Source organism: Telmatherina bonti (assembly GCF_933228915.1).
Source record: "Telmatherina bonti genome assembly, chromosome: 16".
Lineage (NCBI taxonomy): Eukaryota > Metazoa > Chordata > Actinopteri > Atheriniformes > Telmatherinidae > Telmatherina > Telmatherina bonti.
In genome coordinates, this window is record NC_136614.1 from 12,245,731 (window position 1) to 12,272,321 (window position 26,591).

Here is a 26,591-nt window from a genome sequence, read left to right on the forward strand (position 1 = left end):
TCTCACTCATATGTAAGTTGCTTTGGATAAAAGCTTCTGCTAAATGACTGTAGAATAGAATAGAATAGAATAGAATAGAATAGAATAGAATAGAATAGAATTTCTCAGCAAGCCTCCTGGTTTATTGAGTCTAACTCCCAAAACAAACTTCACTTGTTTCCCATTTACTAAAAATAAGGGAGTCATTCGATATATGAAGTCATAAATATATATTTTTTTATTTCATTGTTATTATTGTAACAAAGATGTTCCGTCAACATAATAAATAAAAAAATCCGGCTGATTGTTGTTCTGCCTAAAGTGACAAAAGTGATCAAACATAATCTTTTCTTTTACCAGAGAAAACAACATTTATTGAATACAAAATGTTGGGCTTTTTTCTCAGGAGGGAATTATGAAGATAAAGCGCCTCATTAGATCATCATTATCTTAAATTTAAGGTGAATAAAAGCAGGAAAAGTTTCAATAGTGGCAGGTTCTGTTAAATAAACTGGGGTTCAGCCCCTAAATAAAGCACAATAAACCACAATAAAACAACCTGGATTGAAAAATTTTCATTTTCAACCACAAGTGCAAAAGTTTCAGGTAAGAGGACGCGCGCGCTTACCTGCAGTAAAAACTTCTGACGTGTTGATCCACTAATTAAAAGCCCATTGGGGCAGAGGTGGAGCTCCTGCCTGTGATTGGTGGGAAGGAGCCGTGAGGCAGGGCGTGTGGAGGGAGGAGGGTGGAGGCTCCGGGGGGGGGGGTTCCCTCCAGCGAGCCGCGCGCAGTCCAGTGCGTAAAGAACGCGGAGCGCGCAGCAGACCTCTCCACCGGCTGGATTACTGCTTCCTCTCCGTCCTGACCTGCTCTCTAAATGACGCTTGGTTCTTCTCCATGAGTTGTTCGCCATGAGCTGCCTGGATGTGATGTACCAAGTGTTTGGTCCTCAGCCGTATTTCAGCTCTTACAGCCCCTATCACCACCAGGTAGGGCTCCTTTCAGCCTGGACTGCTTCTAGCCACTTCTCCGGCACCACGGAGAGCTGCGCGCTCCGTTTCTGCCAATAAAACTTTATTTAAAGTCCTCCGGACTGGCACGTAAGCTGCTCTTATCGATGAATAAAGCTGTTTATATATCATGTTGATAATATATTTATTCAAGTAGTTTACAGAATCTGTACGACATAAACTTGTCATTTAGAAATGTAAAAACATGTTAAAATTATTAACAATCTAAACTTGCTTATTTGTATATATATATATATATATATATATATATATATATATATATATTCTTTTGCAAATAGAATCTCTCTCTCCCTCTCTCTTTCACTATATATATATATATATATATATATATATATATATATATATATATATATATATATATATATATATATATATATATATATATATATATATATATATGTGTGTGTGTGAGTTAAATACTTATATTTAATGTTGATCATGTTTCATTTTAAGGTACTTGTGTAGTTTTGGGTTGCTCAGGTAATTATGCACTTTACAGATAATATATTGATATAATTATCAAACTACTAATATTTTATTCCGTTTTTTATTGTCTTAATATTTAATGGTTCAATACTGCAGTACTTTTGCAGTACTTTTAAAAATGCAATACTTCTTTTTGTACAGTTACCTAATAATACTAAACACAATAATAATCATAAACGGATGAATTTAATCGTTAACATGAGATGTGTCGATGCTGGTGGAGGAAGTCTGTAAGTCTGGACAGCAGCTAGTTTCAGGGGGTCTTTCCAGACCTGTTTCTGAACTTTTCTGTCCTCTTTTAAAACCTCTCAGTCAACATCCAGGCGTGTCTCACGTTGTGAAATCTGTCCCAGGAACGGACTCGAGATCCGCTCATTCAGACGTGATCAGAATGCTGTTTTTCATTTTTCACTCTGATGAATGATGGTGTAAATGCCGTGTGACCGTAAATATGTTAAATTTAAAACTGCCGTGCCACAAAGCTGTCATTTTCATAAGAACTTTTATAAAGTAAACTGTGTTTTAAAAAACACAAATGTGTCAAAATCCATTCTGTTTATTCCTCCAGTTCTTTTGTAAAGAAATGAAAAGTTTCTGTTTACCTGCTAGTAAATACCTGGTGCATCTGGACGAGTCCAGGAATCCATTTCTGGTGGAAAATGAAAAATAAATTTATACTTTATGACTGTTATGAGTAAAATAATAGAGTTTAAACTCTAAATTCTACTTCAGCAGTTTCATGACACCCACTTTTTTCTGTGATTTTTAGAAGCTGGCTTTGTATTCTAAAATGCAAGACCCCCAGGAGAGCGGGAGCCGGCTCGGCCCATCGGGGCCCCCGGCGATTAAAGAGGAAGACAAGGAGCTTCCACCCGGCGCTGAGTACCTGAGCTCACGCTGCGTCCTCTTCACCTACTTCCAGGGCGACATCAGCACGGTGGTGGACGAACACTTCAGCCGAGCTCTCAGCCAGACCACCGCCTACCCGGCGTCGAGCAGCCACAAAGCCGTAAGAGGTGTGTGTTTGTGTTTACCTGTCTGTGTGTGAGGCCGTGTCTCCCTTCAGTGTGTGTCATCGCGTTTTTCTGGCGTGTTACTGCTGGAAATGTTTGGACATTTGGTTTCCTTCCGTTTTCAGGCAGAGATAACCAGAGTTTAAATGTTTCACTTTTTCTTCCTTTTAAACCTGAAACGTTTTAAACTCTTCTACTTTTCTGTCGTTTCATCTCATCATTTGGACAGAAGTGGCAAAGTTTTTACAGTTTTTCACTAATATTTATCATCTTTTATTTGACTTCTCTTGTGAAAAAGTGAGTTTACAGATACAAAAACAGACATGAAGAACTAATAAAACACACTGACTCGTTATAATTCTGCTGTTTTTTAAAGAAGATTTAAACAACAAGGTGACTAGAAAAATTGCTGTAACTTTATATGAAGAAGAGAATGGCATGTTTGCTTATTTTATCTGGACTGAGGTAAATTTATACATCTGTGAGGAACTTTAAAGAGTCAGACTTTGTCAGAGATTGTGCTACAATCTGCTTTGCTGCATAATTTAGTCACTGAATTGATCAGATTCATCATATTTGTAAAAGTATTTACTGGTTTCATTCAGTCACACACAGTTTTGAAATCCCAAAGTGAAATTCATCACTGTTTGCATTAAGCCGAACTCTTTCTATGGATTGACATTTATTTGTAAGGTTTCATTTAATGTTTTCTTTCTGCTTTTGGTGAACTAGATTGGATTTAAACTGTTTCCTTTTCACAAACGCTTTAAAATCCCTGAATGTTTACGTAACCCAGCAACAGCTGAATCAGTCCGTGTGTTTTTACTGCATCTTTAACAGAAAAATGGACAAAAAAAAGGTTTAAAGAATTAAAAATATGGCTCAGTTTTGGAACCAAACCTCAGGTGTGGAAGTAAACATGAGGATTTACTGTTAAACTGTTTTTTTGCATCTGATTTGTCCATAAAATGACAGAAAACTCAGAAATATTCACATAGATTCGTTGTTCTTCTAACACAATTAGATGGTGTGTTTTATAAAACCCACAAATATAAAATTTGCACAGATTTTACACACAGAAGGTGTTTTCAGAGGATTTTACGATTTGTTACAATGCCTGAATGTGAGATTTATGGAGAAACTGGGTTTTGTCTTCCCAGATGGATCATTTCCAATGAGCCAGAGAAGTTTCCCTCCATCTTTCTGGAACAGCTCCTACCAGCCGTCCGTCTCCTCCGCGCTGGGCGGCGCGCTGTCCTCTCCCCACACAGAGCTCTCCTTCCCGGGGGACCCTTACTCCTCCGCCTCCCTGCACAGCCACCACCTCCACCAGCCCAGCCCTGACACCTGGCACCCGTCGCACCACCACCACCATCACCACCACCACCACCCTTACTCGCTAGGAGGCGCCATAAGCACCCAGAGCTCGGCCTATCCGCGTCCAGGGGTTCACGAGGTGTACGGCACGGCGTTCGACCCACGCTACGGCTCGCTGCTGGTGCCATCGGTGAGGTCGCACCATCGCCTGACGTCCGGCAGCTCGGTGCCGGGGCCCAGCGCCTCGCCCTGTGACCTCGGCGGGAAGGGGGAGTCGGGGACGGGGTCGGCCTGGAGCGGAGCGTTCACGGGAGCTGGAGCAGAGATCGGACTCAACATGGACACAGGTACTGCCTGCTGAGAGTTGATGTCAAATCTGACCAGCATGTCGCGTCTTTTCTCCCTGAAAACATCAAAAGCAAAAGGAAAAATAGAAACGGGCGTCACCTTAGAGGTGACACGCACACACACACACACACACACACACACCTGTACTGAAGAGATGAGAAAAGATTTCTACATGAGAATGAAATCTTCTGCAAACTTCTGCTGATTTTCATCTAAAGGATGGAAAACAACTCAGAGTTCTTGAGTCGGTAGCTACAAGGCATGTTAGCAGAGATGTTGGAAGCTAGCACAAGAATAACAACATAAAACGAAGCATTACTGTGAAAATCTGGGAGAATTTCCTCTAATCGGTCGCTACAGTTTGATCTGAACTGCTTCATAAGTCTCTTGTGTTTCATTGTTTATTTAAATATTCTGGTTTTTGTGGCAAAATGAAGAAAACATGATAAATAATTAGATAATGTGTTTGTTGTCTGAGCTCCTGTTGCTCTTCCTTTCTGCTGGATCGAACCCTAAAATCATTCTTTTCTGATGCATGTGTGTGTTGCATGTTTTTACTGCAGACAAACAGACTTTACTGTGTTTTAGAGAGAAATGCTGTCTGTGTCTGGCAGATGGTTTTTAACAGAGACGGTTGAACAGAACAACAGGCCTCTTTCACCAAACATACTTACCGTCAAATTAGTTCAAAAGTTCTACTTCAGTGAAGAATTATTTAAAACTTTTTACGAAGATTTTAGCGCAAGATTGGTAAGAACCAGTTCTAAGAACACTCAGGAGAACTCTTAGAAACATTTCAGCGCTGATATACGGAAAAAAAACATCAGTCTTTGCGGTTTTTTTTTTTTTGGTTTTTTTTGCTGTTCAGTGAGTTAAAATACAGAAATGAAATTACAGTCATAGTTGTCATTTTCAAATAATTTGCAAAATATCGCAGGTCATGTTCTAACATTACTATAGCTAACTAAACTAACTAACTAACTAAACATAACTTCCCTCAGCGGTGAATTAAACTACTTTTCATTTATTTAAGTTATTCAAGAACAGATTGGAGTTAAGATGGGATTTATTGTTAGTCTTAACATTCTGCATGCTGGCCTGAAGCATTAAACTTTTCCCACTTTGTGCAGAAATGTTGAAGCTAAAACGACTTTTTAAAAAAAAATTTTTTTAATTTATTTATTTCAGGATAAAAATATCTTTCTCTAACAAGCTGATTCAATTAAACAGGCTTAAGTGACAAAGTATGCAAACTAGAGTTAAATGAAGATCTGTTTCCGTGCTTCAGATCAACTTTCACAAGTGGTTTGAAGCAACAAACCGGCTGTCAGTCAGCACCTTAGCGCCAGCTGTCAGCCTCCTTTTCTGTCGCTGTCTTGCTTTCATCCCTCTGCCTCGGGCAGTTCCTTCTGCTTTTACCAACAAGGCATTTTGCGCTTCAGTGTCTAATCTCCCCTCTCTTTCCTCCTTTCCTCTTCCTTTGCTGTCTTTTCTTTTCCTCCTTTCTCTTCTCCACTCTCAGGTCTGCAAGCACAGGATAAGAGCAAGGATTTGTATTGGTTTTAGAGACCGCTAAGACCCCCCCCCCCCCCCCCCCCCCTCCTCCCTCTCTTCTGCTTCACCTGTAGCCTCTTTCCTCCGCTCCTGCTCTGCTCTGTGAGAAACTGAGAGGAAAGAAAAAGTCAGTGAGGTGGCAGCTTCTTTCTTTCTTTCTTTCTTTTTTTTTTTTTTTTTTTTTTGCTGTAACAGCTTCTGGTCTACTTGCAGCTCTGTGTTACGGCGGACTTTGCAGCAGCAGCGGCAGCGGCAGCAGCAGCAGCAGCAGTGCAGTCCTGCTGAGCTGAACGCCGGCAGCTTGGATACAAACCGAGAGTGAAAACTAAAGTGGACTCGCAGAGAGGAGGGAGGGAATCCGATCTGGACGGATATGGACAAAGACAAGACTCTTTGTGCTTCTGTAACAGGCAGGGACAACATTCCTACACTGGGAAAAGTCTGAGGACAGACGGACAGAGACACATGTGAGGCAAAGACGAGCACTTGAAGGACTTGGCAGGACTTGCCTCGCTGGGGCAACTGAGCTCAGACACTGGGAGTGTGTTATGGCTGGAGAAAAGGCCGTGTTGGTGTGGAGGAGGCCGCACAGAGAGGATCTGGCAGACGATGAAGGCAGGAGTCCAGACACTTTGGTTTACATGGAGTCAGGTTCCAGCTGGACACCCCAACACAGTACTAATTCAATTAACACTTTTGTTGGATTTTAATTGACTGTTGAAGGTGTTTAAGTCATGATCACAACTCTATTTTATTTTATTTTATTTTATTTTATCATACTCCCCAGTTTCCAGATTATTTCACAGAGGAGTTTTAACATGAAGCGTGTTCATACCAGGTCCTCTCCTGAGTGTTGACTAAAGCCCTATAAGGCATTAAGGACAGCTTTAGAAAGATGTCGGGGAGCAAACAAAACTGTGGAAAATGCGTAATTCCCACTGACTGCCGTGTTTTCCACACATTTACATGTGTTGAGCTGAGCTGTAAACTTGGTAGATTTCATCGTTCAGCCGACGACACTGCTGACTGTGTTTGATTTTTTTTTTCTTTTAAAGGCACCTTCTCATCAAGGTTTGTTGCCCAAACAATTAAAGGATTGATTGTTTGATTGGTCTGTGCTGATTAAATGTATCACCTGCTGCTTTTCTGTTTCTGTTTATATTAAACATCTGATGTTTAGGAACTGGTCACGGCCCTTTTTCACATGGTCTTTAAAAGTATTTAGCACAAACACGAGCAGTCATCGAGGGCCACAGACCTGCAGGTTTTACATGTTTTCAGTTTAAAAGGCTCTCCTCAAGTTGTTAAGTTCTGCCCAAACATGTCACTCTGTTAATCCATTAATCTGATTTTATTGTGCTGCTGCAGGAAACGTCCAAAACCTGCGGGACAGCGGCTTTGACTTGGACTGACTCGCTCCATCCCTTTAAAAAAAACAAAACAAAAAACAGCAGATGAACCCATCTAAAGGCAGGTCCTCTCCATCATGTCTTATGGTCTTTTAAGCGTGTGGTGCTGTCTTTCTCTGCAGATACGAAGCCCGTTTTTATTGTTTTTCTGGGTTTGGGATGGTTTTACCTCGGCAACTGACCTGTAAACAACATCACAAGTGTGACCGCAGGTTTAGCAAGTTTATTTGTATTTCACATGAACAAAACAGCTTAAAATGCTTTACGTAAAAACATTAAAACAACGAGGTGCAGAGAACATTAAAAACTATCTTTAAAAAGAAATTCAAGAAGTTAAAATGGAAAAAAGTTCAAATAAATCAGGAAAATGCATCAAGTAAAATCCATTGTAAACTGATCGGTTTTTATCGGTCCGGAGACGCTTCATCTGATCTGTCTGGTCGTTTTAAAGGTGCACATTTGATTTTTACCACAAATCCACCGTGGTTGGATTTATAAATCATATCTAATATTTCCAAATTAATGGTTCATCTCTCCTTTCCTGAGACCCTAAAGAGCACATTCACATCAGCCTTTTTGATCCAAATCCTCGTCTGCTTCGTCTGGGGAAATGCAAATGTGCCAAACGAATTCTGATTCGAACCAAAGAACCGGACTGCATTTCAAGCGGACCAAATACAGTGTTGCATTGTGGGTAAATACATTGCAATGGCGTTAAGAGTCCTCTGCCTTGTCTGTTGTTCATACTGCGTACATTGTTGCAGTGTATTTCTGCAGTACACTTGCATAAGAAACAATAAAACCCAAAACAGCCATAGTTTCGTCTCCATGTTAAACAGTTTTCTTCTTCGCACGAGTCTTGTCCTCTCTTTCGCTAAATACTAGTGCAGCGCCACCTCTGGTGGGAATGGGGATATATTATTGTAAAGGTTTGGCTCGTTTGACCAAAGTGCAGCGTGAACACAATCTCAGTCCGCATGGATACACACCCCTACAGCTGAGCCGAGTCCCCAATCGGACCGAGTCTAGCGGACTCTCCTGATGTGACCCTTAGACTTTTCAGGTAGTTGGCTTCCTCCAGAGCTGTAGCAGAGATGCTAAATGAGAATGAGCGTAACACGTTTTAGCCCTGAACGAATTTTTTTTAAACAAAAGGTAACAAGTGTCATTAGTTTTAACATAAATCACTTCTTAAATGTCATTTTAATACCGTTGCTGTAAGTCATATATTGTGACTTCATTTTGCTGATATCACTAATTTCTTTTGTTGTTTTTGAAAAACCAGTGTTTTTACTTTACTGTACTGTATACCTACATTATATGGATTTATATAGATAGCAGTGTTGGTCAACTTTACTGTCATGGTTGTGATTCGGAATAAAAAAAAAAAAAAAAAAGAAGTTATATCATGATATCAACTAAAATATGGATGAGGTATAAAGTTTTTAAGGAAAACTCAACATAAAGCTAAAATATTAAATAGTTGATTGATACAATTTTATCTGAACTCCTCCCTATACAAAACAATGCCAGAAAAAATAGAATTATCTCATATTTTTTGCACTTTTTATTCATGCATGTGAACTAACTTTCGTATTACAAGCAATGAAAGTTTATTTGTACAATTCAAAGCGCTTTACATAAAACATTAAAAGCGTAACAGATGGTGCAAAGAAAGCTTTAGTAGAAGGCAGCAACAGACCACAAAGAAGACGTGTTTTCTCTTCACTGTGAAGCTTTGCTTGCAGTTTTTAGTTTTTATTGATCTATTCAAACCTCTAGTAGATATGAATGTGCAACAGCTGCTTTAGCTACAACTTCCAGGACTTCACCATGTGTGAGAGAATGACAACTCTTTTATTAATCATATCTAAAATAAGCCATTATTTCACACACACAACTGGAAAAGATATGCAGATATTTTCTGCCTGATTGCGCAATCACAGCCGTTAACACGTGACCTTTTCACTCCACTGCCGCCTGGATCGGACTCTTCAAACCTCTTTGTCTCACACATTTTATTGGATCATTATTTTATGGTGAAAGCAGATATTTTAAAACATCTCCATGAGTGTGTCAACATGAGAAATGTAAACTTCACACCAGTGGCTGCTGAGAAGGAGAGGAGGGGTCTGATGAATGAGGGGACGATAGCTATTTGATGCCACTCGACTCTTTCTCTCCCTGCACTCATGCAGCTGTCAACGACAACTGCTCTTCAAGTCGGTAAACACACACACACGCACACACACACACACACACATATACACACACACACACACACACACACACACACACACACACATATATATATATATATATATATAGATATATATATAGATATATAGATATAGATATAGATATAGATATATATATATATATAAAATGTACACACACCGTCCCACTGTGCAGTGTAAAAGTAAAGCCTCTGAACTCAATGAAGGGAGCATTTATTGTGAGTCCTGCCCTGCTGGGACAACTGGTGTAATGTAAGTGAAGGGAGCAGCAGACTTGCAACTGTCAAAGTAATTTGTATGTATGTTTGTGCAGGCGCGTGTCTATTATTTTAGTCATTAGTGTCAAATTTTCAAATCAGGAAAAAATAGAAAGAAACTAGTAATTTAAATGGAAAATAAATGATTTTATCGTTTTGTTTGAACCAGCAAAGCATCTCAGAAAAACCATGTTTTTACTGGCTGCAGCCTGAAATGATTTGTTTATTTTTACTTTTTACTCTATTAGCATAGTTTAGTCTTTTTTTTTTCTCACTTAAATGAACACGTGTGAAACAGAAAGTGCCAGATTTAAAAAAAAAAAAAAAATGAACAGAAAAAAAAAAGGTTTTTCAGCTCTTCACAAATCCAAATTAGTCTAAAGTTAAGTGAAGTTTTACAAGAAAGCAACACAAATATTTCACCCAATAAAAACCAGATTACATGATGATAATTTGAAGCTGTTGATATGCTGGAGTGAATGAAACTTTACAGAGTTTTTAATAGTCACTGAAAGGGGCTTCAGCTGCTTTATGTTGAAGCTTCTAAGCTCCTGGCTCATCCATTAGTCTTTAGTGTTGAATGCTTCTCATGTAAAGGCACTGTCTGAAAATCCGACATTGAACACTAACACCCAGATTTCTTCATTTCTACATACATTTATTCAGGAATAAATGGTTTTAAGAGCAGATTTGCTTTTACTGCTCATATTGTTCAAGGCCAAAGCCTCTTTCATCAAGTCTAACTGAGAATTATAAAAGTTTGAAAGCAGATTTGTTTCATACATGCAAATTGGATTAATACATACAAGCTTTAGATTTTAATTTCATTTGTAGATATTCATTTGATTCAAAAGCTCAAAATTTTTACATATTTCTTTATGTAATACATTTTTAAAGATTTAAAAAGATATAGCAGAAATGCTAAGATGAACCGGCAAATTGTTCAAGGTGTACCTCTAGTCCCAATGACTGCTTGGATAGGCTCCAGCTTCCCGCAACCCTGAATTGGACTCAGCGGTTAAGAAAATGAATGAATGAACAGTAGAAATGTTAAAAAAAACTTAGTCTCTGGAACAAAATCATGACTTCACAGGTCATATTGAAATGAACAAGAAGGAAATTTGATGAGCTGAAAAAAACGCACAATATAAAGTTTAGCTTTGAAGGTGAAGCATTTATTCATTCATTCATTCATTCATTATCCTAACCGCTCAATCCAATTCAGGGTCGCGGGGAAGCTGGAGCCTATCCGAGTGGGCTTTGGGCAAAAGGCAGGGTACACCCTGGACAGCTCGCCAGTCCATCGCAGGGCTAAAGGTAAAGCATGTAAAATGAAAAAGTGAACCGTTAGCCACAGGAAAATGTTATATCATCTTTAAAAACCTTGTTTCTGTTGTTGTCAAATCCCTTTCCTAAAATGACTGTTCGGTTTTTACAAACTTGGACAAAAGCTTGTTACACCCTCCACTTTTTTCTTGTTCTCAAAGCTCCGAGAAGGAAACGTCATTTTGTTCTTGTGGACATATTTGAAGACAGTTCTCGACAAATCAGGCTGGCAAAATCTTTTTTCTTGTGCGGCTCCGAGAAGTATCGTGTTATTGGTCGGATATTTAAGGTGGGCGTGGCTAACACGTAAAAGCATGAATTAGACAGCTAATATTTCTGTGTTTTTGCTGTTGCAGATAAAATGGATTGTTTTGATAAATCAGCTGATTGAGGTAATGTGAAGATACAAACATTTTTATAACGTGGCATGAAAACACATACACTCTCAAAAATGGAGGTACAAGATAGGGACATTTCTGTACCTATAGGTACATTTTAAAGAAATGTTCTCTCAAAAGTACAATACTGGTCTTTAAGAGACCAGAAGCACACCTTCAGAGTACGAAAAAGGGTTCAAAGTGACAAAGTACAAATTTGTACCATTTTAACCATAAGGCATTGAAAAATGTTTGTCGTGACAAAGACTATTGTTAGCAGCAATGCTTTAAGTGGGCCAGTACGCAACGGTATGCAGTACCGGCACTTTTAAATTCTATCCTTTTGCGTACCGGTACTATTTTTTTTACAGTGTATGGTGCATACTGGGACTTTTACCAGCTTTTCTTCAGCAATCAGTATATCCCCCTACGACTTCACTACATATTACAACTGATATTTGATGATTTTATTTTAAAAAAATTTCAAAAAGTCGCCTCAAAAGAAATGTATTGTTAAGACCGGTTTAGACGCACAACACTTGCTGTAGCCCACAACGTCAGTATTTTGAGTTTTTGAAGAGTATTTCTAGATTAAAGATAAGATAATATTGCAAAGTGGCATGGACCAGGCCTAATGCTGTAAAAAACATAAAAAACATAACTTGATAAGGTAAGGTTGAACTTGATGAGGTACAAAAATAGACCAGAACTGAAGGGTACAGAAATATCTCTCAAAAGAGTACACCCCCAGCGAAAAGCATTTGTACCTTTTTAGTACAAGCTGGTACCTCTATTTTTGAGTGTGTAGTTCAGCCGCATGCACAACCCGCCCTGCCACGGACAAAGTTGCTTGTTAAATATGAAACTCGAAAAATACTCGGGGAGCACAAACCTCCCCCCAAGCACAATGTTAAAGAATCCTATTAAAAAAATTCCTGGATCCAAACGGTGATCCGGATCACCACTAAAACGTAATCAGTTCTTCCTTTTCACATTTCTATCAACTTCTGAAAATTAAATGAAAATCCGCCCATAACTTTTTGAGTTATCTTGAATACAAACAGACAAATGGATCAAGCCGGTAAAAACATAACCTTGACGGAAGTAACAACCGGGTTCATTGCACATAAACGTAGACATCGCCAACCACAGTGACCCCTCTTCGCTGCACATGTGGGGGATGAAAAGACCTGATGAAAAATATTTTTTTCTTGTTCTTGCAGCTATTTGAGAGCAACAAAGTTCTTTCTTTTCATGGAGGATGGAACAAGCTAAAGCCCTTTATATCTCCTTTCCTTGGGTCCACAGACATGGAGGCTTCCATGTTTGTGCCATTGGGTGTCTTTGAATGGAAAAACTGCTCTGTGTGTGAAGTGAGGATCCTCTAAGGCAGGTTTGGAGAACCTTGGTCCTCATCCAAGTTGTCCTTACTTTAAAACACCTAGTTGAAATAAACGAGTCACTTTTCAGAGCTTGATAGGCTGTTGGATCCATTTGCTTTTACTCAGGTGTGTTAGAGCACGGACAGATGGAAAATGTGAAGGACTGCAGCCGTTGAGGACCAGTGGTGAGGAACCCTCACCACTTAAACAGCTGTTATGGCTTTTTTTGATATGTGCAAAGGGGATAAGTAATGCCTTAAAGAGGACATAGAAGGCAATACACATGTATGTAATGTCGAACCTGTAGTGCTTTTACCAGAGGCCACTTCATCCCCTCGAAGAGGATGTTTATGTCTGGAAGGAATTTTGGCCAATGACAGCCACTGTGCATTCACAACTGTGCTTGATATTTGATGTAATTTCTATGTCCATCTTAACCACTAGGTGTCAGTATTTCTGACAGGCTGTACCTTTAAGACTCAGATTAAAATATTAACACAATACACCAAGGGTGCCCAAATCCGGTCCTCGAGTTTTTCCATCCTGCTGTTTTTAGGTGCAACCCTTTTCCAACACACTTGAATCAAATAAGCGGCTCGTTAGCAGGCCTCTGCGGAGCTGAATGATATGCAGAAGAGGAATTCAGCTATTTGACTCAGCTGTGCTGGACAGGGGTTGCATCTAAAGGTTGTATATGGTAGATCTCAAGGACTGAACTTGGGCACCCCTGCAATACACAATACACCAAGAGAAGCCCCAAACCTATTTAGACCCCAAGCAGTTATTAGTAGATCCAAAAAACAGATAAGAAGAATAACGTCATCAATTGAAACTATAGTCAGACTATCATGGGCAACTAAAATGAAAGTAGACCAAAAGAGTTTAAATTCAGTCAAATCTGATCACTGCCAAAGAGAAAACGGGAGGGAAAAAGCCAAGGTTGTCTGCTCTGAAAGTAACAGGCACCACCACTGGTCAGGGAAGCTAGTAGATCAGGAAAAGAGCCCTGAGGACCATCAATAGGGATGGTGGTTGCATACAACCGGGCAGAAGGCGGTGAAGTCATCTTCTGTTGTCTGGCAAACATCAATAGGAACAGCTCACACGACATGCCACACTTATATCACGCAACTCTTCTGAAAAGTAGCCAAAACCATCCATGACTCTGTAAATTATCATGTAATCACTCACAGAGAAGTAAGTTTTTGTGTGAGGGAAAGGTTCTTTCTGTGTGGAGTTTGCAAGTTCTCTCACCCGATGATTGCTGGGAAAGGCTCCAGCTTCCTTCCAGTTTAGAAAATAAATGAATGAATGAGAAGTAACAAAAGTAGTTTCAGCACAGGTAGCATCTACTGACAAGTATTTGTAACCTCAAGTAATCGATGTGCTTTATCATTCGCTTAATTGTTTACACACTTGTGTGCTACAGTTGTTACAGGAACTTTCCACTAGTGGGAACATTAGACTGAGCAGTCAAATTTGTAGAATTTAAACAAAATGGGGAAAATATCAATAGGGACGGAGGTTATTTAGTCGATTTTGCGATCATGGTGGAAAAGACGTGGGCAACAACCAAACACACTGTAAATATTATCTTTGAAACTTTTTTGTTGTTTTTATGCAGTTGATTCTGTTGATTTTGTAAGAGCACATTTTCAGCCTAACTCTGGATGGTTTTCACCTTATTGCATAAACTAAGATCACTCAAAGAATTTTGCCAAGAGATTACTCACATTGGGACTCGCTTGGTCATAACGATTCCACGATCATTTGAGAACAGTAAACACAACATTAAATTCAGTCGCAATGTATTTATTCTACAAAAAGCATCACCAGATGCAAAAAAAAAAAAAAAGATGAAATGTGAGATGCAAACCTGCTTTTTTTTTTGCACATTTAGACAAAAAGAGCAGTCAATGAATGGATGAAATTTAAATTTTGTTTATTCATACGAGAGAGGAGCAGGGAATGTGCTGCAGATGAAGGAAAGAAAAGAAACTTTACAGTCAAACAAAAGACAGTCCATTTCAGCCATATGTTCTGTTTCTCAAGGGCTTCAGGGTGTGTGTATGAGTGTGTATGTGAAGTGCCAATAGGACAGCTGTTGATTAATATCGGCCTCTGACTTGAATGACGACAGACATGAAAAGGGTGGAGAGGTTCAGTTTCTTTTGCTGTCAATACACACAAACACTTGTGTTTTTAATTCTGTTTTTGCTCTCCAAAGCCCTTTATACAAACACACAAAGACATGACGGCTTATTCAGCTCTCCAGGAGAATAGCAAGGCACGATGTTGGACTAATTGAGTGAAAAACAGTGTTGAGGTCAAGGACAAGAGCAGCTTGATAATCAAAGCACAAAGTGGGAATGAATGTAATTGACGCTTCGCTTCAGTTACTCATTAGCATCATAATGTCTAAATCACACAGCTGAGGTGCTGGTCCTTGTTTGTTCTATTATTTCCACTTCAGAGTGATTTCAGGTTATTAGTGATCAGTTTAGTGAAGCTTTACATCTGTACTTTGGCTGTAAAACTCCAGAGCAAAGATTCCTGTAATTATCCATACGAACACTATACAAAAAAATGATAAAAGGACAACAAAACATTGCACCTCAGTCTTTATGGGCATTTTTGAGCTTCAACTATGCAAATATCTTGAGGTCTTCTGAGGGAAGGATGGAATGGGAGATAGACAGGCAGATTAATGTGGCATCTTTAGTATTACTCTGTACCAGTCTGTCGTGGTGAAGAGTGAGCTGAGTAAGAAGGTGAAGCTCTGGATTTATAGTCGATCTATGTTCCTACCCTCACAAATGGTTACAAGCTGTAGGTTGTGACCAAAGGAATGAGATCACAAATACACAAAGCTGAAATAAATTTCCTCCGAGGGGTGGCCGAGTCTCCCTTAGAGATAGGGGGAGAAGCTCAGTCATCCACGAGGGGCTCAGAGTAGAGCTGCTGCTCCTCTGCATCGAGAGGAGCCAGTGAGGGTATCTGGTTAGGATGCCTCCTGGACGCCTCCCTGGCGAGATGGAGTGTTTCGGTCACTTCAAAGGAGACTCTGGGGAAGACCAAGGAACCACAGGAGGGATTTTATCTTGGCTGGCATCGGAACACCTCAGGACCCCCTGCTACCATATACAAGTTGAACAAAAGAGTACCAAGGATTGACTCCTGAGGTACTCCACAAATCATGTCCACTCGCTCAGATTCATACAAAATAAACTGGTCTTCTAAATTGGACCTGAACCTGAATGCATCAATTGTTGCAACATCTTCCTAAAGGTCCTGTTGCACATGAGTCATGCTAGCTTCAGCCAGCTGAAATGATATTCTTCTGACACAAGAGAAGCTGTTTTATGAGTTTGGATAGCGGCTTGTCGTTCCTCCCTTTTGACACCAAATGAACAAAAGTTTTTTTAGGACTTAAATAAGAAACGCCTACACCATTTTATGCCATCACAATTAGTTGAAATGGACAGAATAAAACTTTTTCTGTTATTGTGTTATTAGATGTCATCACTTTTAAAGTCATTCAAACCCTCCTGCCATTTTCTGCTGGTGTGATGCACTTCCACAGCAATCAGCAGCTTGATTTTTTATCTCATCTCAGTCGCCTCTCGTCTTCCTGCTTCTGCCTGCCCCTCTGAAATTTTCATTGCCTGTTGAGGAATGTGAGGCCTGTTAATTCCTCTGAGCTCCAGAACCACTTGCTACCACATTCGCTCCACATTTACTACACATTAACAACTCATTCAATTAATTCCTAACTCTCGAATAAACCGAGTGGCTGCCAGCCGCACACACGAACCGCATGCATTCTTCAGGGGCAGTCGGTTCCTTTCAGTTTTCAAGGAAACAGGATGAGAATTGTCAGCTTTCAGAGTCGTACTAATAATTATCTATTAAGACATGAAGACAGCCTTTGTTAAATTGGTCTCATCATTGTAAATTTTCATCTATCTGTCTGCCTGTCTGCCTGTGTGTGTGTGTGTGTGTGTGTGTGTGTGTGTGTGTGTGTGAGAGTGAATGTGGAATATCACTCACATCCTCTTAAAAAAAACAAACAAAACAATTTTTATCCAAAATGTTGATATTTAAGGTAGCAAAACTATTTTCACAGTGCTATTATAGTTTTGAATGATTTTGGATTTGCTGCCTTTTTTCTGTAGTTAAATATGTGATTTCCAACAAAGATGTGTGTTTAATTATTTTTTTTAACAAACATTTTATTATTTTGAACATTTTATTTCAAGGAAGCCTTGTTCAGAGATTATTGTTACTTCTCTTCAGCCTTTTGTTGCTTAAGCTACCTTTCTGCAAAACAAAGCATGTAACTGTCAAATTCACCTGTATATATTCACCCATTCTGCACTGATTTCAAATCTGAATAATATTAGGTATTTATAATATACAGTATAAATACATAAATAGATGATATACTTTTCTCTACCTATTTCTTGCTGCCAGATTTAAGTTGAATCTGATTGATTTGAAGTTGCACCTGAAGAGGACAAACTATTCAATTCAGCTTCTTCTGTGAAGCACCACTTCACAGCAATATCCTTTTAAGTCACTTAACTTTGTTCATAAAAGCTTTTTCTGACATATAACGTCTAGTTTTGTAAATTTCAAACTTTACATTATGAAACAGTTTTATTTCCGGGTCACTTCATAAAAGTACAGGGCAGTTTATGCTAAATCAAGAATTTCTTAAATTACAGTAGATGGCTGGAAATGTAAACAAATTGTGATAAAAAACAACAACTTCTCCAAAATTTCTTAAATAATAAATCATAATATGTGATATTTAAAGAAATAAAATTTTGTACAATATTAAGTGGAATTTGAGGAAACATTGTACAAATGATGAATATTGAGATTTATTTCAGGGTAAATTGTTATTGTGTCCTTATTAATTTAGTGTGAAAGTCAACAAAAGAGGTTGTAGCAGACCACAATGATGCCCAGAACGAAACCAGAGAGGGAGATCAGCAAGTTTTACATCATCATATGAAGTTCAGAGAACTCAGTTCAGAGGAAAGATGCAAATTCACCTCAGTTATGGAAAAGATAGCATATAATCTGTAGTATATTTCCCTTTATTGTTGCCATTTCTTTCTGTCTCACTTTTATTTATTTATTTTCTTTTAGGCAAAAGCTAAATTAAAATAAAATAAGATAAACTGCTGGGATAAAGTAGATAACCAACCACGTATCTCATAGTTGAGTGCTTTCTTTTAACTCGTCGTCTTATCGCTTCCATCAGTCGGGTTTCCTTCAGCAGCAGGAACTCGTTTTCAGCAGGAATCTCTGTCTCGCAGCAACAAGTTCAGGCATGCACTGTGGTTACCTTTGTGGAGAAAGTGGAAACAAGAAAAATCAAATTACAACATTTTTTTGTTGAAGTCATTGATGGCTGATGATGGTGGGAGTCAGGATATCAGCCAAATGCTTGTTCTTAAGAGTTATATTCACTCATATTTCTTGCTTAAAATGAACAAATATTGAAGAATAAAATTTGAACTAAGTTTTAGTTTAACTTAGTAAAAAATCTTCCTGCCTTTTCCAGTAACTTTACTTACTTTGTTTTCCATGATCATCATATAGTTATTTATGTAAATACATGTAGGGTTCTTCCTCCATGTTCGTCGCTCTTCGGTGTGCGATCTCTGTAGTTGGAGCAGATCAGAACTAAGTGACACTATCGGATTTCTCCTCCTTTGACGTCTGTTTACAGGAGAGACGGAGCGGAACAGTCCTTTAACAATGCTGAGCCAATCCTCCTCCTGCAGCATTCCCCACATTTCTGCCACGGTTTGCCACATTTTGGGTGCAAGAAGAAAGACACAAGAGAAAGAGGAGCCGAGTGATGAACAAAAAAAGATGAGAAAAGGAACAGAAAGTGAGGACTAAGAATGAAAATAAGTACCATTGTTTACACTATGGAACCTCTGACAACCAAAACAAACAACCTAAATGTTTTTTTCTCTCCATAATATCAGTATATATATATATATATATATATATATATATATATATATATATATATATATATATATATATATATAGTTATATAGTTATATAGTTATATAGTTATATAGTTATATAAATAATATATATATATATATATATATATATAGTTATATAAATACATACATATACCACCTTGTGGTGGACATATACATACATATAAATATTTGTTCACCACAAGGTCTGTTGTTAATTAAACATTTTGTTTGTTTGATACTTTCATAGGGTTCAGACTTACTTAAAGGATAAAGAACTTGCAGAGTTTGGACTCATTAGTGGTTTATCTCTGTAACCTCCGTCGTCTTTTCCATTAACCCCATCTCAGATGACATGTGGTTCATATTAGTCAAACTAAAGTATAAACTAACCAGTCAGCAGTGGTGATGGGCATAGAAGAACAGCAAAGCCATACTGCCGTACTACACTAAACTTTGTGTGTTTCATTCTCATTCTCCTAACTTCCCTTCATGTCTCTGTGTTTTCAATATTCAATGTACTATTTAATCGCTAGCATATTATGTTTTCATTGTATGCACTTTGGAATGCAGTTAAGGAGAACAGCTAGCCAAGTGTCAGAAATATTCAACCATTTTCATTCTCTCAGCAACACAAACACTTGTGACCAATACTTGCATCAACAAACTGTGTGACAGACTACATTAAAAAATCATTAAAATTGTTGATCAACTTGTCATGAACCAACCAAATGTGTTTCAGCTGACGGAGAAGTCGTGTGGAAACACAGCTGCAGCCTTGTTATGCTAGCTCAGACTGCCAAACTGTCAGCTGTGTGGTAAAACAAATCCTGCTGCTGAACACAGACTGACTGACTGTTATTGAGATTTGTTTACCTCCTACATGTGATTTTTATTCATTTCAGCTGAAGGGAAAAATGGAAACTGTAAGCGTGCAAAGAAAGCAAGCTTATACTTTGTGCTGTGGTTTGTGGTGGTTCTCCATGCTCATGATTAAAAGAAGATTAATCTAAGTTTACCAATGTATTTTGATTCAGGTTCTCCTATGTTGCAATTAATAGTGTTTCACATCTCCTAGTTGGGAAAGTGTGGATTAAACTAATGAAATGTAGCATGGAAACGAACTACATTTTGACAGCTGTTGCTTGAAGTCTGTTTAACAGTTGAGAAATATTTTTACGGAATTGTGAAGATGGCCTGAAATGTACTGTAAGGCAAGCAAAGGTGACACCACCCCTCATACATACAAACAAGCCTACAATGATGTATTAGCATCAGATTATCTGCTAACAGCTAACTGTTCAACCTCCTCATCCTTTTAAACAGACATGCAAGGATTAGCATCAGATTAGCTGATAGTAAGATAACTGTTACACCCCTCACAACTATAAACAGGCCTACAATAATAGATTCGCGTCAGATTAGATGCTAGTAAACTGAGTGCTCCACCCCTAACACTTATAAACAATCCCACAATGATGGATTAGCATCAGATTATCTGCTAATAAGTTAACTGTTCCACCACTCATACTTATAAAGAGGCCTACAAATAGGGGATAATACCTGATGAGGTGTCCATTATTAGAAATTAATGGACGACGCAGAGGCATGAACTGTCTGCAAAGTCCATTCATTTCTGATAATGGACACTTTGGAGGGCATTATCCTGCTTACACCATTGTCACTCACAAAGGAAATAATATAAGATCAATCACTAATGTTGTTTATACAGTTAAAATCAAGTTGTTGTTTTTTTTTTAGCAGAAGCGCTGAGCAGACTATTCTGTCTATGTTGTGGCATTGCCAAAATAACCGCTGTTAGCAGCACCTGCAGCTTGTTCGGCAGCAGATACTATTGCAACAAATCACAGATGATTGTGAAATAGGATAGTGTTGTGGGATGTGTGTGACTGTGTGGTCCAGGGAACTCGGTGTGTATGAATGTGAGCGAGGGTGTGCGCATGGCGTGCTGTCATATGATCGAGCCTGAAAGATAAGAATGTTGAACGGAAGTCCCGTCCCCCTCCTTTTAATGGATTCCAATAAAAATATGGTGATTTTCTGCCTGAAATGCATATTTCTTCACAATATGAAGGAAATCGGGGAGGACGTGCGATGGTGGTTTCTATAACAGCATAAGAAAAGTTCAGCCATGGAAAAATATAAATGCGAACAGCACAGACCTTTATTATTCTTGAAGATCACTGTGAAATTGGTGTAACTGCTGGAGCATATATGCAGAGAAACACACACACGGTCTGCTTCTCCGCTGCAGGGTGACATCAGAACCGCACAGAGCCACACTTACTGATGTCCTATATTACTTTTTAACATACACCCTGCAACCAATCGGAATCAAGCATTCACCCAGACCATGGTATAATTATGTATTAGCATCAGGTTAGCTGCCTGTAAGCTAAAGCCTGTTAAATACTCCACGAGAAGCAAGAACTGAGTTCTTGTTCTCGAGGCTGCAAGAACAAGAAAAAACATCTTGTTCGGCAGGTCCATACATACTCCACGAGAAGCACGTCTGCAGCGGGGAGGGATCACTGCTGGGGGTAGACCTCTGCTTTATGTGCAATGAACCTGGTTGTTACTTCCGCCGAGGAGGTTGTTTTCCCCGGCTTCTTTTTGCTCAAGATAACTTAAAAGGTTACAGAGGGATTTTATAAATATTTCAAGAGTTGTTGCAAATGTAAAAATGAAGAACTGATTAAATTGTGTTGGTGATCCGGACCACCGTTTGGATCCAGGAATGTTTTAAAAGGATTCTTAAACATTGTGCTTGGTGGAGGTTTCCGCTCTCCGAGTTTCTAGTTTCATATTTAACAAGCAGCTTCGTCCGCGGCAGGGCGGGTTGTGCACGCGGCAGGGCGGGTCGTGCACGCGGCTGGGTCCGAGTGTTTTATTGCCACATGTAAAATGTTCGTACTTTCTCACCAGCTCGATCAGCTGTTTTATCAAAACGATTCGTTTTGCCGGCAACAGCAAACACACGGAAGCAGCAATTCCGCTTCATGTTTTCTCCGTGTTAACAACGCCCACCTCCAATGTCCGACCAATCACATGATACTTCTCGCAGCCCCGCAAGAAAAAAGTTCTGCCAGCCCGGTGTGTCAAGAACTGTCCTCAAACACGTCCGCGAGAACAAAATGACGTCATTTTCTTCTCGGCGCCTTGAGAACAAGGAAAAAAGTTCTCGCTTCTCGTGGAGGATGGAACAGGCTTAACTGTTCTCTGCATCATTAAAATACATCCTAACCAATCACCTTTCATTGGTGATGGTGTTGTAGGGTTCCTAACATTTTAAAAGGTCTCTCAGTTGGCATTTTAGTAAATGGCGTCATGGCAGAAAGGTTAAATGCACAGCAAATGCTGCATCTGAGCTCTCATAATGTGGAGGCTTAAACTGACTTGGAGGAGACTGTTTTGGAGCAGGAAGTTGCACATTCCAGTAATGATTGTAGTGATATTTTAGGTCCCAACATTTTAAAAATGTTCCTGAAAACCTTCATATTCAAATCATTACAGCTTTGATGATTTTGTCTTTTAAAAAACAGGGCATTATACTGTGTGATAGTTTTTTCTCAACTAGATGATATAAAACTTTAAGAAGAAATTAAAAACCTGCCTCTGACTTTTATGTGGAATTAATCATACATTTATCATTGTGAGATACTTAGACACTCTAAATAGACCTGAAGTTCAAAATTTGGGTGAAAAAGTCCCCTTTAAAGGTTTTAGAGTATAAAATTGTGAGAGTATGTGAGACTTAATCAGTTTGCTCAATTTAAAATGAACTATGTTATATTTGCGCCACGTGTTTTATTTGAGCTGATTTGACTTCTGTCAGTCAGTGTTAAACCGACACTGTCATGTTTTGCCATCCTGATCTCCTGGCGCTCATCATTGGTAACTCGATCCACCTGCTGGCTTCCTAATTGCCTCTGTTGTTTCATTCAGTTCACCTGGTTTCCTTTTCTCACTGCCTACTTAAGCTCCCTCCAATCGCTCCTTCTCTGCCAGATAATAATCAGACTTGTGTCTAGTTGTATTCCAGCGTTCTACGGATTGTTCCTCAGTTGCCGACCTTCTGCTTCATGCCCCCGGATTACCCTCCTTGCCTTGCCCTCGACGAACACCTCTACTTTGCGGATCTTCTGGTTACCGACCCTGCTTGTCTTTGGATCTCCGAGCCTTGTCTTTGCCTGGACGAGTAATTTGCCATTCCGTTTACCTCCCAGCTGGAGCCTGGTTTCTTCAGCAGACCAGTCACCCGGAGTGATCTTCTGTTCATACTCCTTCGCCAATAAACTGGTCATTTGTCCAGAACTCCTTGTGTGTGGCTGTAATTACGGATCCTCACGGTAACTCATTACAGACACAACCTAACATATCACTTTCTTATGATTTTGACGTGATTGTATTTATGTGATTATTTTAATCTTTCATATTTACAACTTGAATTTATTTGACACTTTAAGGGAAACATGAACCATTTCAGATTCAGGAAAAACCACTGTGGGTGAATCAGCTTTGATGACTTGAGTGTTGAGGTAGTGTTTTCCTTTTTACGTCATTTCAAAGATGTCTCCTGCTCAGCTGTCTGCACATCTCTCAGAGGCTGTGAAAGCTCAGTCTCTTCTGTACTTCAGCTCTTGCCAACATTACACTGACAAGTCTTATCTAGGACGATAGATGGATTTCATCAATGACTATAATTTTATTTTTGTGTAGACAGGCGCCTTGTGTGCTGCGGCATGCCAAGTCTCTGCCAGGTTATTTTCTGAGCTGAGGGACTATAAAACAGTTACAAGGGAAACTTATTCCACTGTTGCATGAGTAACTGTGTGTGTGTGTGTGTGTGTGTGTGTGTGTGTGAGGGAGATGCATAGAATCTTCCAGCAAAAGACTTTGTAGATCAAGTATCACCCCTTTAAACATCAACAGAGCCTCACAAACCTAGACAGCTCTCTGTGTCTCAGCCTGGGAGGTACTAGTAAACAAACTAACTTACCTGGACAGGTAATCTGAGAAGACACCCTCTTCGCACCCCTTTCCTCCACCCCATTTCCTGCCTGAGTCGCACAAGCATTAGCAAGCACCTCTGGGCCCCAGGGTGTGTTTGTGTGTGTTCTTAATGGAGCTGAGGACCAAACAGGTGTAGGAGAAGCAGAAGAGGGAGGAGATGAAGAGTGATTGGTGAGGTGTGAAGATGACCAAATCTGGTTGGACAGGTGATCTATGGCCATGGTGAAAGGGGAAGAGGAGGAGGAGTTTAAAAGCCTTCACTCTCTTTTGTCTGAAGTATTTTTAACTCCAATGGGGGTGGCTGTGACCTAAAGGTTAGATCAGAGGATCACTGGTTTAAAACCTACAACACGGAAGGAATGTTTAAGTTGGGAATTAAAGACCTTAAAGCCCTTAAGAAATCACAGCTGTAGAAAAGTATGTTCTATAAAGTGGAGGAGTATGTTTACATGTAAAGATGTAAACACTGTCTCACTCTAAATAAAGACTGAAAAGTATTCCCTTTCCCCCTTTTTGAATCACTTTCCATGTCAAAAGTTGCTCTTGCTTGTTTGTTGGTCCAAAACCAAAATCATATTGAGCTGAATTGTTGCTGAGTGTCTTCAGACCAACACCCACCACATCAATCCATCTTTCTTTCACCATTAGGGCTGCATAAAAATGTTTGCCTACTCTGAAAAAGATGAATCACAGGCTGTGCTAAAGGTATTAAATGCTATTGACTTTTGTGCATGGTGGATGTGAGCTGAACATTTGCTGAATGACTTTTTATTTATTTATTTATTAACATTTTCTAATTCATTACTTGTCCTCCACGTACACATCAAGTGTCTTTTCCATTAAGTTTAAATACATTGTGTAGTTATTTGCTGCTGCTTTCACTTTATTCAATGCCCACATATTCCTATTTAATTATCAGTCATTGCTCTTCTAAAGTAGGGCCTACATGATGATTATTAGCTGTTTTTGTCTTGTTTTTTCCCCCTCTTCACCAACCAAAGAGGCAATGTTCTGATTATCTTTAGTCTTAGACTATCCTGTAAAATGATCCTTTTTTGTGATGTAGAACAAAAAGCAGATGAAGAGGAGAGCAAACTGACTGGGGAACAAGAAGCAGGTACTGATCCAGACTATTCAGTTGAAGTTTGTGCTGTCTACAAACTTTGTTCCAAAGTCTTTTCTCTTTTTTAGTTTGGGATTTTATTGTGTTTTTATTGTTTGCTGTGTTTTTTCTTCTTCATTTTTGTTAAATTTCTCGCTCAAAGGACAAGATTCTAGATCAGCTGGGAGACAGAATTGTTATGTGAATGTTGTGTATTGCTGAGAGTTTTTGGAGCATACCACACAGTATGACCTAAACTGTTCAATGCCTGATTGTTTTTCTTCATGTGTGTGGTTTCTAACAAATAAAAATCTTCAGATTTAGAAAATGTTAATGTCTGTGCCCAGTTTAAGTTTATACTGCATACTGTAATCTGTCCATGGTTTACCCTGCCTTTTGCCTGATAGCAGCTACCAGTCTATGATGCTGAATTAGATTAACCAGGTATTGAAGATAGATGGATGAATGGAGAGGTGGCAGGACATGTGGATGGATGGTGTAAAAGTTGAATAGTCAAAAACATTACTGGTACCTCGAATCTGCTTTTTCTAAGCTCTTTTACTTTACATTTTTGAAAAATGACATAGGAATAAAGCAAAGCTAGAAAATTATTTTGGACACCAACAAATAGATAACACTTGCTGTAATAAACAAAGAAAAGAAAAGAAAAAAGAAAAATCACTGTTGGCAATGCACACTAAAATAGAATATTAATATTGAAGTATATCAAATTGTATTCATGTACTTTATCATAATTTGACTAAATACAACTCTAAATTGTCCATAGGAGTGAGTGTGAGCGTTGTTTGTCTCTGTGTGGCCCTGCGATGGACTGGCGAGCTGCCCTGCCTTTCGCCCTAAAACTGCTGGGATAGGCCCCAGCTTCCCCGTGACCCTAAATTGGATTAAGTGGTTTGGAGAATGAATGAATGAATAAATAAATACAGCATGGCAGATAAATTTGAAGAGACCTCAGACATTGCTGTCAGAAGAAAGAAGCAAAAAAGATATAGTTTCTTTTTTTTAGCAAGAATGAACTATATTACTGCCGGCAGGTGCTGTAGGGAAGAGTAGAATTTCCTTGCTATTTTTTTTCTTTTATAACTGATTTGTCTTATTCTGTGTTGTGTTTGGTTTGCTGACTCTGCTGGTAAGGTCTGTTGAACTGTAAATAAAAAAACAAAAACAAAGGAGTTTTGATTATTTGTGTTTTTTTTTAGTGCATATCTTATAATAAATGATGGAGTTGTAACATTGTTGAATCCTGTAATATCACACTGTGATTGCACATTTTTGGTGTCTGCTTTCTCTATTGTTGCACAACTGTAGGGTTGCCAAATAGCAAACAAATAAACAAAACTCTTTAAAGTGGCTTTAAGAATAGGTAATAGAAATAATTTTGGAGACTTTGGAAAAGATTACCACATAGCAAGGAGTATTGAACCTAATATGTGCATCACTATTTGTCACAAGCTGTCCATGAATCACATTTTATGTTACATATTGCTCGGTATAGGTATGTTAAAATACTTCATATTTCACCAATATTCACTTTTTTACTCTTTGTTCTGTGTAATTTTTGTATTTTTCTTTAATGAATTTATCTTGTTATGGACCTTTTATTTTTTTTAACGTGTTTCTGGTTTCTTTTTCTGACGTCACATCCTGTTGGCGCTCCGCTCCTCAGTTTGCTCGTGCAGCCCTGCTAAAGATAGGGGAGTATGG

General features: G+C 38.9%; 1 protein-coding gene and 1 pseudogene across 3 annotated transcripts in view; both read left to right on the forward strand.

Moving 5' to 3' along the window:
* Window positions 1-789: 789 nt before the first annotated feature.
* Window positions 790-6,910, forward strand: vgll2a (vestigial-like family member 2a). Of its 2 annotated transcripts, none has more exons than XM_079255037.1 (4): window positions 790-971; window positions 2,269-2,515; window positions 3,673-4,176; window positions 5,945-6,910. In XM_079255037.1, exons 1-4 carry the CDS (start codon window positions 894-896, stop codon window positions 6,019-6,021), a joined length of 906 nt encoding a protein of 301 aa, XP_079111163.1. In that variant the 5' UTR covers window positions 790-893; the 3' UTR covers window positions 6,022-6,910. The 2 variants fall into 2 exon arrangements, with proteins under 2 accessions (XP_079111163.1, XP_079111164.1); XM_079255038.1 differs by lacking the exon at window positions 5,945-6,910 and adding an exon at window positions 5,700-5,760.
* Window positions 6,280-26,591, forward strand: part of LOC306767638 (plasminogen-like) — a 43,753-nt pseudogene continuing 23,441 nt past the window's right edge. Inside the window, exons 1-2 of the transcript in view lie at window positions 6,280-6,382; window positions 24,831-24,881. The product of the transcript in view is annotated as a plasminogen-like (transcript). The remainder of the gene's footprint in view (window positions 6,383-24,830; window positions 24,882-26,591) is intronic.